Raw genomic sequence first — 14,645 nt, 5'->3', positions numbered from 1 at the left:
AATCTGTCCCATAAGGGAGAAGTGAGAACAGCATCGTCAAAAACAGGGCAATTATCCCTGCAGCGGCAAAAGCCTTTTCCTCTCTGACTTAAACACATGTTTAAAAAAAATAAGGGTTCATTTCTAAAGAAAGAAGCTGTCCTGTTGCCTCGATGACTGAGTCAGCAGCCTGGTTCCAGGTGTGGGAGCCGTGGTGGGCTCGGGCAGCCCGGAGGTGCTGGACCACGGGGACGGACGCTGGCTCCGGGGACAAGGCTTCTGCAGAAGCTGCCGGGCAGTAAATCCTGCTCCTGGCTCCCATCCCCATAAACTGATACCTGACTCCTAAATCTAGAAAGAGTTGGCAGCTTGAAAGTATCTTGTTCCTTTAGGATTGTACGTGGGATGGCCAGCATAACTCATAGGGTATTTTTTTATGCGAAAGGAGGAGAATCTTGGTTTTGCCCTGCATCTTCTTTCTTCTCCTGTCTGCATAACTGGTACTTTCCCATGGTACTTTCCCAGCTTTCTCTTAAATTAAACCTTTTCTGTGGATTTCAAGAAATCACTGTCTTTGACAAAATGAAGATATTTTTAGAAGAACTTCCCCTGCTGTGTCATTCAATCTGTGTGTCAAACCAAGTATCAAATGGGGTTTCTTTAAGTACATAGAAAAGGTTAAGTGGTTGAATCCTGATGGTCTCCTGGGCTCTCACCGATCTCACAGCTGTAAGAGATGCCGGTGGAACCGCGACAGACGCCGGGAGCAGCAGCTCTACGGAGGGAACAGCGCGTCTTTACCGGGGGAAGGTTCCCCCTTAGCCGAGACTGCAGGCCTCGGTAAAAACAATCAGTGAACAGATGTTGTTAGTGAACTCATCCCAGAAAGAAATTCGTCTGCTGCAAATACTACAGACTGTGGGGATTTACTACTCTCACTGATCTTTATAGTAATTTCTATAAAACCTCCCTGTTCTGGTTACTGTACCGACATGAGATACCGGGATCCCTGCACGAAAGACCTACAAATTTAGACAAAATAAGTGTAGAATACAGACTGAAAAATAAGGTCACTAATTTGCTTTTGTGTTTAATCATACATACCTCTTTAAAATAATTCAGTGGTAATGTGAAAAAATAGGCTTTCATTTTTAAATTGGATTCAGGTCTGCAAATATGGGCAGAGGCAGGGGCTGAGCCAGGCTTCACGCAGGGACCCAGACCCCCGGCAGCCACGCACCCCCCTTAGGGTTAACGAGAGGCGGCTGCAGCACTGCCCACCGCCCAGCCTAACGCCAGCGGCTGCCGCCGAACAGAACGCCTTCATCTTTCCGATTAAAGGCATTCAAAGTGGAAAGGAAGGCAGGAAAAGATGAGAACAGAGAGACGAGCCTGTGCTCCCTCCAGCCCGCTCCCATGGTGTGTAAAAATGTGTTGCCAGTGGCACCAGAAACCCGGCTCAGCGTATTGGGAGTGGAAGTAGGAACATTCCTTAAACGCGTGGTGAGCGTGCTCGCCCGTGTTCAGTGCTCTCTTGCTCTTCTGCCTTCACACAGCAACCTCCTCTTCCCCCTGAGCAGATTACTGGTGTTTGGAGGACCTGTACCGGGAGCTGGTAAAGCGCTACGTGGATGCTGTCGACAAGCTCTCGGGGAGACGGCCAGACCCCGCGACCATCGAAGGCTGCCGGGAATTAAAACCAGACAACTACCTTCTCGCGTGGCACACGCCGTTCAATGAAAAGGGTGCGGTACCGCTTTCCATTTATAGATCCTGGCTTGAATCATGCATGCTCTCAGTGTTGGTGGCTGTATGGGAATTGTTTCCTTTTTCCCCTTGACATCAAAGGCTGCTGCCCCTGAAACGTTCCCATCTCTGTCTGAGGATGGCAAGAGACCTGCCAGGAATTCCTTCTGTAGGGCACGATGTCCTCTCGTAAACGAACCCTTCCCTCTTTAACATCTATTTAAAGAGACTTTGTCCTTGGCTCTCTGCCTCAGGGTCCAGACCTTTGTCCTTGAGTTTAATGGTTATTTTAAGAAATATTTTCTGCCATTTTTCATTTAAATGTTTGGAGCCTTGGATCTTTTCGCAGTGGCGGCAGATCTGAAACAAAAAGCCAAGCCTGTGAATCGCTCCAAGCACCAATGCGTTCACTGGAGGGAAAGCAGAGACTTTTCTCCAGGTGGAAGCCCCCCTAACAACTGTGGCTCTTTTGCTGATGAGCCCTTGCATTCCTAGCCCTGTTTCCCTACCCACGACCCTCTCTTTATGATCATTTCATTTTATGATGAGTTGAATTTCTGCTTCAAGCTAAATAACATGCCTGCAGCTGCATGCACGCACATACCCGTACAGTGCGATTAACCGTGCAAGCCCGTACAGACACCACACCATCAGAGGCGGCAGACCGAGAGAGGCACAGGGCGATGGCAGCTCACGCAGACGTCGCGCTGTGTCGGCGTGATGCTCTGCCGCTGCACCGCGTGTCGGCATCGCCCAACAGCGTCGCATATTGATGCAACGTCGTGGCAGAGACCCGGTGGCACAATGCCATGCCTATGTCTGGTTCTCCGCAGTCAGTTTTCTCTGATACAAAAAGCAGCCCTCGCTCAGTCCCTGCTCCTCACAACAGCTGCCGGGAGGGAAAAGGATCCCCTCCCCGTGTATTCTGCCCACCCTGCTATGGGCAAGGGCCCCTTTGGCAGTTGTCAGACGTTAGCTGATTGACAGTGAGTAAAATCTGGTCAAAATAATTGTGGGAGCTGCTGCTGGCCCTGGGCACCTCTCACCACCTCCGGCAGCGGAGCATGGCTGTTCCCAGGTCTGTTGCTGCGTTGGAGCTACATCTCTTCTTTTAGCCTTCCTCCTCCCCAGCTGTCCATGGCAAACCATTTGCTTTTGGGATACTCTGGGCTAGGAGGATCTAAAATTAATTTCTGCTTTGAGACCTGACAGCTAAAGCCCACCTTCTCCACTTGGTCTGACAAATATCACCCCGAACATCTCAAGAAGCCTTTTTTTCACCCTGAAAGCAAAAGAAACAGTGACCTGAGGTGGAAATGCTCAGCCTGCCGTGGGACCTGACACTGCTATGGACACCATTAACTTGTTAATTGAATTTTCACAAATTTATTTTTGAGGCAAAAACATTCCACAGGCACTGGATGCCTAGCAGTCGAATGATATCTTGGATGGGCTGGAACCAAAATGCTGTTTTCCTGCGGTCATTGCATCTTGTCTCACTTCTAGCAAGAGTTCACCTGCTAGCCTTCATGGGCCAGTGAAATCTTAGCTTAGGTAATTTTGCATTGCTTGTATGATGCTCCTCTGCTCAAATTCTTGTGGGTGTAGTCAGCACACCGAGTTCTGAAGTCAAACTGCCCTGTGCATCTCTTCGCTACCTCGCGGCACGCTCATTGTCACACTCATGGCAGAGGTACCCAGATTATGTTAAAAGCTGGCGAGATTCCTGTGACTGCCAGAAGACCTGCCCAAGGCTGTCCAACACCTTCTGTCTTAAGAGTTTCTTTCCAATTTATGACGTTGATAAGCTCAAGGCTAAAATTTTCACAGTTGAGTGTTTGCCTCCGTTTGTCTGTCAGCATTTGTTTAACGTTTTGATGCAGATGAGCCTGCTGTTTCTGAAACATGGTAAAAATGTTTTGTTCCATTGCCAAACTCTCAACTTTTTCAGAAGAGAACTGTTGATCTTTGAGAGCTGAAACCGAAATCGGAATAGGGTGGTGGCCCTTGAGCCAGAGACGTGCCATCAGAGCCACTGCCAAAGGCCGGTTGAACAGCAGCTTGGCCCTACCTGTATCGCCTGTATCGCAGGCTGAGGCTGCAGCATCCAAGCAGGTCTTTACTTGCAGCTCCCGAAGCAGCTGCTGGGCTTCCTAGCGCTTGAGAGCAGTGCCTTTTCGCTGGTGGCATTGGTATAGGAGCATGAGGAAAAAGTGTGAGTTAAACGCAGAAAGTTGGGGAATAAAAATGGAGAGAAGGATAAGGCTCAGATGGACAGGAGATAAAAGTGCCAGGCTCTGGGTTCTCATGCAGAATGGTCTGTAGTCACAAAAGACACATCCTCTTGAGGGCTTAGCGTCCTTTAAGCCGATCTTTGTTATTCTACAGGTGTAGAGTGAAGAAAAGCACACTGAGGTATTATGTGATAAAAGACAATAACATAGCGCATGAATGAAAATGATGTAATAAGAAAGTGTCAACACAGCTTTTGTGACAAGAAGTCAGAATTCTATTAGAAAGCTCATGAAGTAGCCAAGAAACAGGAGGAAAAAAGAGACCCCGTGAAGATGGGCTGTTAGGGTTTCCAAGACTCTCAACAAGGTCCCTCACCAAAGGCACTAAGTGATGAGGCACAAAGTTGCTACAGGATGGTGGAAAGGTTCTCCTGAGGATAGACAACTGGGTAAAAGCCAGTAAATGAAGAGCAGGAGATGGCAGTCTGTCTTCTCCACAGAGAAGGAGGCACCTGTGTTGGACCTCTGCTGTCCAACACGTTGTCCAACAAACTATCTGGAAATTCAAGTGCATGGTGGTGGGTCAGCATTGTCAAAGATAACACGACGCAGGGCTGCGGAAGATGCTCACAATGGTGAACATCTGCGTGGCAGAGTAACAGAACCAAACGCAGCGCAGATGAGGGAAAAGTCCTGTGTGGGGAGGAAACCCAATTTTATAGACATAGCTGTGGTTGTTGACTCAGTTACCGTTCAGGGAAGGGATCGTGGAGCTATAGCAGCTCTACAAGAACATCGCTTCAGTGCTCAGTAAGAGCCAGAAAGTGAATAGACTATTTGAAATGATGGCAAGGAACAGACCACAAAACGTAAAACATGTTTGCACCACTGTATAAATCCACAGCTGCTGTTTCTTGGTTACTGTACATGATCTGGTCCCTCCCTCCCCCCAAAAGGATGTGAAAGAACTAGAAAAGAGGAAGGATGATTGGATTAGTAAAAAACTGCTTCCACAGGCTGTGATGTCTGAGACAGTATGACAGAGAGCTGTAAAGTCATAGATAACCTGGAGAACATGAATAGGGACGGAGAAAACTCACTGTCTCCTCCAGCACGGCACTAGGAACTTCGAATGAAACTGATAGGTCACGAGTTCAAAGAGAGCAAAAGGAACGACTTCTTCACACAACACTTAATTACGCTGCCCAACTATTTTCTGACATCGGTTTGCGGATGCTACAGTTCATGTGAGTTCAAAACAGAGCTGGGCAAATTCACCCAAGGGAAGCCCCTCAAGGGTTATTAAGCAGAGAGACGACTAGCCAGCTGCCTCCTGGACCAGGGAGACAAGGGGTCAGCAGCTTACTTAATACAAAGGAGTAGCGTCGTCATACTTTTCTTTTACTTTCTTAGGTATCCTCTCCATTGGCCACTGTCAGACATGATAAATTAGGTCGACCTTTGGTCTGATCATGGAGGACAGTCCTTAGGTTCTTACCCATGTGTCTCACCTGGGGCTTGGACCAGTCTCGCTGTCCCTTACTTCATTGATTCAAATGGTAGACACTGAGACACGGGAGCTAACAGCTGCTGATCACCTGAAGCCCTGTCTAGACTTAATGTCACTCCACGTGATGGAATTTTTTGTTACTAAGTTTATTTGTCTAATTCTGCAGAAGGTTTTAATACAGCTTCCTAGACTGGAGGAACACAATGAAGTTGCAAGGACAAGGTCCTTCAGACCAGCAGTCAGATTACTGTAGTGTATCCTCCTCTTTGGATATACTAAAAGATGTTATTTAATTAGCAACTCCGTGTGGCACAACAGCCTTCCCTCTTGGATAACCAGCATGGATTGTGCCCTTTGGAGGAACCAGGACCGCATAGTGAAGAAGATCCTCATCCACTACTCTATGGCAGCAGATGGTTTCATGGAGAGTTTGGTCTTGCAAGCGGGAGGAGATATGTTCTCCCAGTTAAGCTGAGTGGTGCTCTGGAAGACTGGAATTCTTTCCTGATTCTTCCTTGTAGTTTTCTGCATGATTTGTGGGATAGGCCAACAGTTTTGTCCGCTGCTGGCTCCGTGATAACCAGGCACCGCAGCTGCAGCAGAGGTGAGGTACGGGAGCAAACACACCATTGGCAGAACAAGTATCCAGCCTTGTCATCAGGAGCAGTGGCCAAAGGTGTTCTGGTCTTTCACCGTTATCAGGAAGGCTGGCAAGGGATGAGGAAGCAAGCTCTGAGCTTGCGGGGAATAAAATGCTATTTTGCGAAGCCTTTCATGTCACATTTATCAAGTGTTTGGCCTTTTTTGCATGTTAAACTCTGAGGAGGAAGGGAAGAAATGTCTTCAGCTAACCTGGTTAGATCACCTAACCAAGGTGCTCACTCGGGGTTAGCAGCTCTCTGGGGAGAAGAGAGAAGTTCAGATCCTAGTCGGTCTGCATCACACCTGGAGGTGCCAGTGGGTGCCTCGCGTGAATTTGGCTCAGGGTCCAGTTTGGCTTGAAGCCAATCTTCCTGCCGACCCCGTGACCACACTTCGATCACTCTCGTGATCTGAGGACACCTGAGCTGGAGCTGCTTGGGCTGACACTAAACAGCAAGCAGTGCTCCAAGAGAGCTCTGCACCCGCCGCTGGCACGGCCCAGGGGAGCCCCCGAGGGCTCTTCCCGAGACAGGGGACTAAAAGCCCTGACCTTGGCTCCTTGGCATCTGCTGCTTCAACTCACTCCGGCCCATGAATTGCTCCAACTCTGCCGTCACACCGGCTGATGGAGGTGGAGCCTTTCTCCACGCTGCCGGTCTAGGAACGACTGGGAGACTGTGCTCCTAATGCAGGTTCCACAGAGGTTAAAATTAGGTGCCATAAATGTGTCCCTTATCTTCCAGGGACCAAGTAGAGAAATGCCGATTGCTCTCGGCTACACCCAAGGTCACCGGGAAGTGTGATTGAGCAAAGACAGTGCTGAAAAATGCCAAGTACTTTGAAAAATCGAACCGTACCCATCTCAGGGTGGGTGCCTGCAATGAGTTAATGCTTTTCTGGGCATTGGCTCACCAGTGGCAAAGAGGAGATAATCACCTCACTGGTGCCTTCTGAAGACAAGCTCATTAAAACTTCTGTGGGATGCCGATATTACTGTGATAAGTCCTGCAAAGAAACTCAGTAGTAAATTCGACTCTCCATTCAATGAAGTGTTGAACTGGATGATGTGTTCAACTTGAACAAAGTTGAACACCTGGGATCTCATTAAAACTTCTGTGGGATGCCGATATTACTGTGATAAGTCCTGCAAAGAAACTCAGTAGTAAATTCGACTCTCCATTCAATGAAGTGTTGAACTGGATGAAGTGTTGAACCTGGGATCACGCATTCAGTGCTGAGGATTAAAAGAAATTCTGAATCAGCTATTTAATAAATAAATGCCGTGCTGCAGGAGGCAGGACTTCCCAAGACGAAGCTCAGTAAGGGCAGGCTGCGGCACCACGAGTGTGCACGCAAGCCCCAAGGGTCGCACGGGAAACCTCCGTTCTGACGGTGCCTCACTTTGGGGGGTTTGGCTCCGGAGCCTTTAGTTTCTTTTTGGACACGTTATTTTTGTATGCAGCAGAAACTATTTTGTGAACTACCTGTCGGGCTCTCTAGGATGAAACGTGCATTACAATTGTAAGATCAACTGTGATCCTCATCTAAAGTGCTTTAATTGTGTGCTTCCAGCATGAAGACTGCTAAAATAAGGTCATAGTAAGAATGCATCTGTTTCTCAAACTTCTGTTTCCAGTGCTGGCACCTGGAACAAGCAAAACAGCGGTGTCAGCCAAGAATGATAACGATGGCCTGAGAGTTTGCATCAAACCAGTGCCGTGACCAAGAGAGCACACTGCTTTCTGAGCCCGCTGTGCGCTTCGAAGCACTTGAGAATGTTGGAATATATCTGTAAAACCAAACGACTGCGTAGAAACAAAACTCCGCACAAGAAACTTTCAAAACTTGTAACTCCTTTTTTGCACCCTGATTTCCCTTTCCCTGAGGAGTTCCCACACATGAGTTGAATTAATAAAATGTGCTTGTTTCACATTTTATCCACACATTTGTGTATCATCAGTTTCCTTTTAAACGCTTGGCATTGTCTTTTTCCTTTAGGTTCTGGATTTGGAGCATCCACCAAAGCCATGTGTTTAGGGATGCGGTACTGGAAGCCGGAAAGGCTGGAGTCCCTTATAGAAGTGAGCATCGAGTGCGGGCGAATGACCCACAACCATCCCACAGGTAACGGCCGCTGACGGAGCCGCGTTGACCTCTCCGAGGCTGCTTTTCGCTTCTGCGGGGACTGACAGTTGGACTTAATGATCTTTGAGGTCTCTTCCAACTGTAATGATTCTCATGCGGCTCCTGCGAATTCACCTGGTTAAACTGCTTCTGCTTTGCAGACTTCAAGGCCTTGGTTTGAATTTTGCTTGGATAACATATACATGTATCTATTACTTATATATGCTTATATATTTGCTTGTATATTGTGCAGTCAGCAACTTCAGGCGTAGGAGTTTTCCCTCCTAAAATCCCGATAACCAAACACAACCTGTCTTGGCCAAAGCATATTCATGTCACTTGCCCTCATCAAATTTTAGGAGTCATGTACATCTAGATGACTCACCGTTATCGTGCAAGTTTATGGTTCAGGGGATAATAACATTTTTCTCTTGACAGGTTTTGTCATATCCAATTTTTTTAAAGGTAGAAAGCAAAAAAAAAATCTAACTCCATATATTTTAGGACATAATCTGAAACATTCTTTAAACAAAACATAAATAAGCAGGTCTAACGTTGTTCTGAATATTCAGGTCTGTCATTCCGATAATTTTATGCTATGTAAGCGTGTATTCATTCTGTCTGCTTTAAACAGCAATAAATGAAACCATAATGAATGGTGACATGTCCAACACACTCAGTGCTCTGAAGCAGTCAGAAAAGCCATCAGGATGGTATAAAATTAGAGGAAAAGAATCCAAAGCAAAGTAAACCAAAAAGTATCATTAAGGCAATATATAGAGTCCACGGTGCATCAGCAGCAGTAAGACTGCTTGCGGACTGGGTCTCCCACCTCAGAAAGGACTTACTAGGGCCCGAAAATGGCAGCAAGGAGCATCAAAGTTGCCAAACACCTTCCATAGAAGGAGAAATTACATCCAGAAGGAATTTTCAGCTGGGAAAAGAGACAAGTGGCACGGTGGGAAGGAGAGGGGTGGAAGGACCGCCATGGACCTCGCCACTGTCCTAGAAGGTGCCAGAGAAACGTCAGCTGTGCTTCTCATAGCTCAAAGACTGAGAAAACCCAACTGACACGTCAGTCAGGACTGAAAGAAACAGCGAAAGGAAAGCCTTCGCCGTGTCGTGCGTGGTTAAGCCACGGACCTCGCTGTTACGGGCAGCTGCAAAGCCGACAGATAGGCTTCGGTTCGAAGGGGCTCAGGCAAGCAGACGAGAGCGGCTGCTTCTGTTAAAAGCTATCAAGGCGTGTAATTAAAATTGCCCCTAAGCTAGTCTAGAAGCTCTGGGGAGTGGAGAGGCCAAACCAATTAGGCTGACTCCATACTGGCATTATTTGCAGGGCCAGAAAACCCAGGCTGGGTCTTGCTTTCTTCCCTGGTGCGGGGCGGCAGGCTGTGTGAGGGCTGCCGTGAGTGGGGGAAGGAGGGCAATAGCAGCAGGAGATGGGGCAGGAAAAGACTGCCAGCCCCCCGAAAACCTTCTGGGCACACCCCAACCTCCATCACCCCCTGCACTGCCTTGTCCCGCTGCTCCCTGCTCACCCTTCGCTTCATCCTCTAAACCCTCTGCCGTCACCCTCACGCTGAACGGGGCACCCGAGGATCTCTACGGCAGTTGGGTTGGAGGTGTCTGTCCCAGTGAGACCCTCTGAGCTGGCTCCACCTGAGTTTTTATTCTTTATGAAAGCACCTGTTGGACGCTGGGTTAGACGTGCCTTGGGCCTGACCCAGTATTGCAGGTCTTATGGCAGAGAGAATTAGTAATTGTCTCATCTGGACTTGTAACCTCCTAAAATAACTTGGGTTTACCTTCAGCAAAACACATGAAGTTCATGCCCACCTCTAAGACTAAGCGAATGCTTTCGGACCCATGCACTGAGAGAAGCACACGCATCAATACTTTGCTCACCTGGGGCTTATTTAAATGACTGAACTCTTCTCTTAACCTTCTTTTGCACATTGCATTGCGTTGGTTTTGTTGCCTTTGACAGAACGCCAAGGGCGCAAGCAAATACGAGAAACGAGCCCCTCTGTTTCTGATGCCATGGAAGTGCTGAGCGCCCATCGACAGAAAGTTCATCTCAAGTATATTTGTATCCAAAGTGGAAGACCTAGCTAGGCAGGTAGACAGCATATCTTACTTGGACAACTGCAATTGTCCAAGTAAGCCATGGACTTGTGCCCTTAGAGTAAAATGAGCCAGAAATAGTGTTAGATTTAACAACCACAGCCCTCGGGCTGGGTGACTCTATAAGCAAGGTGATACAGCTTGTAATTGAATCACCTTGCGCAAGTCAGTTATTTCATGTGACTTCAATTAGAAGATTTTCAGTATCGCGTTAGTGGATGGTGTTTATTTTTGACCCTACCTCACTTTCAGTCATGTTACACCACTGAGAACAGAAGCTCCCTTCTATGTAAAATAAGCCGTAAACCGACGGGCACCACGCATTAGCCAAGAATCGCACCAGGCCACGAGCCAGCCTGCAAACAGGCGGAGATAGGTTATGTGCGTTCGTTAATCCACCCGACAGCCAGGAGGCATTCAACTAATGATTTTATGAGGGACGTGACAAGGATGGTACAACCTCAGACCGCACATTGGTAATCATCGTTATCTACAAATTCCAGGTTTTCTAGGGTCCCTATGCACGGCTCTCTTTGTGGCGTACGCGATACAAGGGAAACCCCTGGTGCAGTGGGGGAGAGAGATGATGAAGGTTGTGCCGATGGCTGAAGAATACTGCAAGAAGACCATTCGCCACATGGCAGGTAATGTGTCTGAATCAAAAGAGTTATTTTCTTAAAACTGTGCTCAGCTAGAAAGACACTGAAGAAATGTCAGTCCCTGTCCTCTCCCTTTTGCTGCTCTCCCCCCTCTCCCCTCCCCGCAGGCTGCCCTCCCGCCCTCCCTGCTCAGGCTGAGCGCTCTTCGCAGGCGATGCCGCCTTCGTCTACCGGCCGGTGGTTGCCTGGTGTACTGGTGGCAAAAATAGGAAGAGAAATAGCAATGATAATGCCCTACTGCGCGGTTTCATTTGCAGGTAGTCTTCAAAGACTGCTGGGCAGGGAGGAGGGAGGAAATCATATTTTGCAGGTTATTAGGCAAACTGACTGCTGAGATATGAATTATTCAGCTCCCTTCCGTTAATTAGCACAGTCCAATGTTTTCTATAAGAAAACCCACTGACATTCCTCATTTTGCCAGGAAAAATTCACCAGCAGATGCCTCCTGACCAGGAGTTAGCTTTTGACCACAAATTCAGATTTGACTTGTTGCTCTTCTGGACAAATATTTAAGATACAACTAGTGGTATCCTTGTTTTAAAACAACTGAACATTACACAGCTGCTGAACTGGATACTGCTACGTTACTAATGTGTGTGATCTTCAGGGCAAAGGTAGTTCAGTCCCCTCTTGCCAGGGAGCGATGCATTTGCAACGGTGAGACCTGCCGTGGCCAGATGAGTATCATTACATTAAAACATCGAGGAAAGGGGTTTTCCTCTGAATCTCAGGGGATGGCTGTTGAGAAGGATTGAATTCAATGGAAATCTTTACTCAGGAGCACTCAGAAATGCAGATTTACCCAGGAAGGAAAGCTGCTGCTTTAAAACCTGAACGGAGCACCGGGGAGCCTTTCTGACAGACCCCACATTTTCGTCTGCGCCTCACAGCACACCAGGATTTTTTTAGCCGAGACCTATGAGGAGCAGGTGCAGGATTAGTGTGAGCGAGCTCCTCTCGGAGCGGTTTAGCAGCAGGTCCCTGTCACTCCACCCGGGCAGGACCCCTCGACGTGGAGGTATGCGTGTCGGGCTCCTGAGGCACGCTCTCCAGCTAGCGCCCATATTGTTGAGCTTCGTCCTATTTTGGTAGCGGGAAAAGTCTCCTACATTAAAGTTAAGCTCCTTGGCTGGTGAGATGCACTACAAAGAAATCCTGCCAGAGTCCTCCAGTTTTAGAAAACTTTTTTAGCCGCGTTATTCCCCCTGGATAACAAACACAATGTTCAGTGGCAGAGGGCTCGACTCGGCATCCTTCTCTGATATTCAGTTACAATCACTTGCCAGGTAGTCCCTTGGACCTGAATGCGACCGTCAGCTCAGACTGGGCTCGAGGGATGGGGCAGAGCCTCGTTAGGGCTGGTGATGTGGGATTACTGACCATACTATGGGTCATCCACACAACCAAAATCTCCTGCAACTGCTTGATCCCTTTGTTTCTGAGGCTGTCCGTTGGAATAATCCCACCCTTGCTTGTTGAGGTGCTGCACAGAAAGCATTCATGTTGGAGGCATTCTTGGTTTAGGGGGGGAAACAGGAAAAAAAAACCCACAAAAAAAGAAACCTGTCAGGTTACCTGCATTTCTAAACGCAGTCTTGCAGCCAGCTGCTGGAGCGGGTGTCAGTAGTTTACTTCAACCAACAACATTTTCTTTGTGTGACTTTTTTTTTCCCCTCAAGATGCTCTCCTTGGCATGAAGGTTGTGAGTGCACTTTCACTCTGTTTTTCTAAACACTCCCCCTTTTTTTAGGGTTCTAGTGAATGGCTTCCTTGTAATCAGGCAAAACTGGGGCACGGACTTGCAAAAAGGGCAGCTGGGCATCCCCGGGGGTACAGGGCTGGTGGCCGAGGGCTCATCCCTCTCTGGGGCTGAGGAACCGGCAACCTTGTGGAAGTGTCGGGTCCTACGAGGCAGCCTGCATTTTTTTACATGGAGTTGAACTGCTTGAAAGATCTTAGTCGCCAAAGAGGGTCACCCGTATGGCGTTTTAGGAAAAGAAGCAAAATCAGATGACATCCTTCAGAGAAACGGTTCGGCTGTGTGCGTGCTCCTCCGCCACGTGCAGCATCCAACTGGGTGACCAAGCAGGACAGAGCCGGGGAAGAAGTCGCTATGCTCGATTTTATTTTAAACTGTACACCAGTAGTCCCACACTGAGCTGCTCGTTTGCCTTGGCATACTTCACCGTCTGGCCCATCTCACCGATTTCGGATTCCTTACCCCATCGGCTTCCCCGGCAGGGTTTCACCCAGGCCTCCGTTCTGCAGACGGGTGCATGTGTATCTGCTTCTCAGCTCAGCGTGACTTGACGTGCCTTTTTAAGCCTTTCCAAAAAGGTTGAACCAGAGCATTGCCTTGAAAATAAACTGAACTTAATGAGATTATTTACATGCATCATGTTAAGCGTGACTAGAGATGCTCTTCCTAAAGCGACAGGAAAAGGAGAAAGACCTATAGTTGTTAAAAAGGCTCAAATTATTAATTAGAAATAAGAAATTAAATTGAAATAAAAATTAGTAAGCAATAATAAAAAAATATTTCTATGGGCACAGATAGCAGATGTGTGTGTTATTTATCCCTTTTACTACATATTGTAATATATATGTAAATGGAAATTTTGGCCTTTCCACTCTACCTTTTCCTGAAAGATCACACAGAAATACTGTGAAAACAAAAGAGAAATACTGGAGAAATTGTGTGACTAAAAGCTGGTAACTGAGGTAGGAGGCAATCTGTATTTAGGACGTTGCCGTGGTTCAGCCAGTCCGAAACCAGGACAGATATGTAACCATTTTTAGATATTCTCTAGTCATAGTAAAGGAATACAAAAATGGACACAGAATTGATTTTTCTCTCTTTTTGCTGACTCTTTTGTGTGGAGTGTTCCTTTGTAAGTTCTCTAAAAAATCTTGATGTGTCTTAATGTAATTTTAATATACCATAAAAACAGCACAAGATTTTGAAAATATTTTCTTCATTCACATCTTCTGTTCTCAGTTAGGTGTCCCACTCCATGTTAAAATGCATACTTCGTACATATGCCTGCTTACCGTACGTTACTGTAAAATACCTTGGGTTTTGGGTCAGTCAATACTGTCATTTCCTTTAATGCAGTAAAGTAGAACTGAAAATGTTGCTGACACAAAATGCTACATCATTAATTTCTTTTGCATTCAGAATATCAGGAGCACTGGTTTTACTTCGAAGCCAAGTGGCAGTTTTATTTGGAGGAGAGAGAAATCAATGAGGAAAATCAGAATAAACCTGTCTTTCCGGACAACTACGATGCAGAGGAGAGAGAAAAGGTAACTGCAACTTCAGAAAGCGCTCGGGAAGGCTCTGAACCGAGAGAGGTATTTTCAAAGAGACACCTCAGTATTTGTCAACTGTTTCCAGTGCCAGAGTAGTCAGGAAGCCTTTTTTCTTTTTTTTCCTAAAATTTCAAGAAAGAAAAACCAACTCCCATCCTTGGCCGGGGTATGTGTTAGCCTAAAAAAGCAGTTGCTGGGGCGGCTGCGGTGGGAGGAAAGAGTACAGAGTTAAGGGGCAGAGGTGCTGATGCCCAGAGCAGGTACAAAACCGAAGCGGTGGCTGTTTGAGGGTGGCGAAGGCAAAGGTCTCGC

The 14,645-nt window shown here is 47.3% G+C and overlaps 1 protein-coding gene across 1 annotated transcript in view; it reads left to right on the top strand.

Annotated features, from left to right (window-relative positions):
* The window catches only part of ADPRHL1 (ADP-ribosylhydrolase like 1), a gene marked incomplete at its 3' end in the record, with an annotated part of 16,938 nt that extends 2,563 nt beyond the window's left edge, over positions 1–14,375 (top strand). The window contains exons 2-5 of the mRNA XM_009696755.1: positions 1,560–1,724; positions 8,110–8,235; positions 10,866–11,006; positions 14,200–14,375. Of these exons, the coding sequence (XP_009695057.1) occupies positions 1,560–1,724; positions 8,110–8,235; positions 10,866–11,006; positions 14,200–14,375 (608 nt within the window). The remainder of the gene's footprint in view (positions 1–1,559; positions 1,725–8,109; positions 8,236–10,865; positions 11,007–14,199) is intronic.
* Between the last annotated feature and the right edge of the window lie 270 nt (positions 14,376–14,645).

This window comes from Cariama cristata, unplaced genomic scaffold (assembly GCF_000690535.1).
Source record: "Cariama cristata isolate BGI_N322 unplaced genomic scaffold, ASM69053v1 scaffold873, whole genome shotgun sequence".
NCBI classification, from domain to species: domain Eukaryota; kingdom Metazoa; phylum Chordata; class Aves; order Cariamiformes; family Cariamidae; genus Cariama; species Cariama cristata.
The sequence above is the reverse complement of the archived record's forward strand: the minus strand, read 5'-3'. Positions and strand labels throughout refer to the sequence as shown.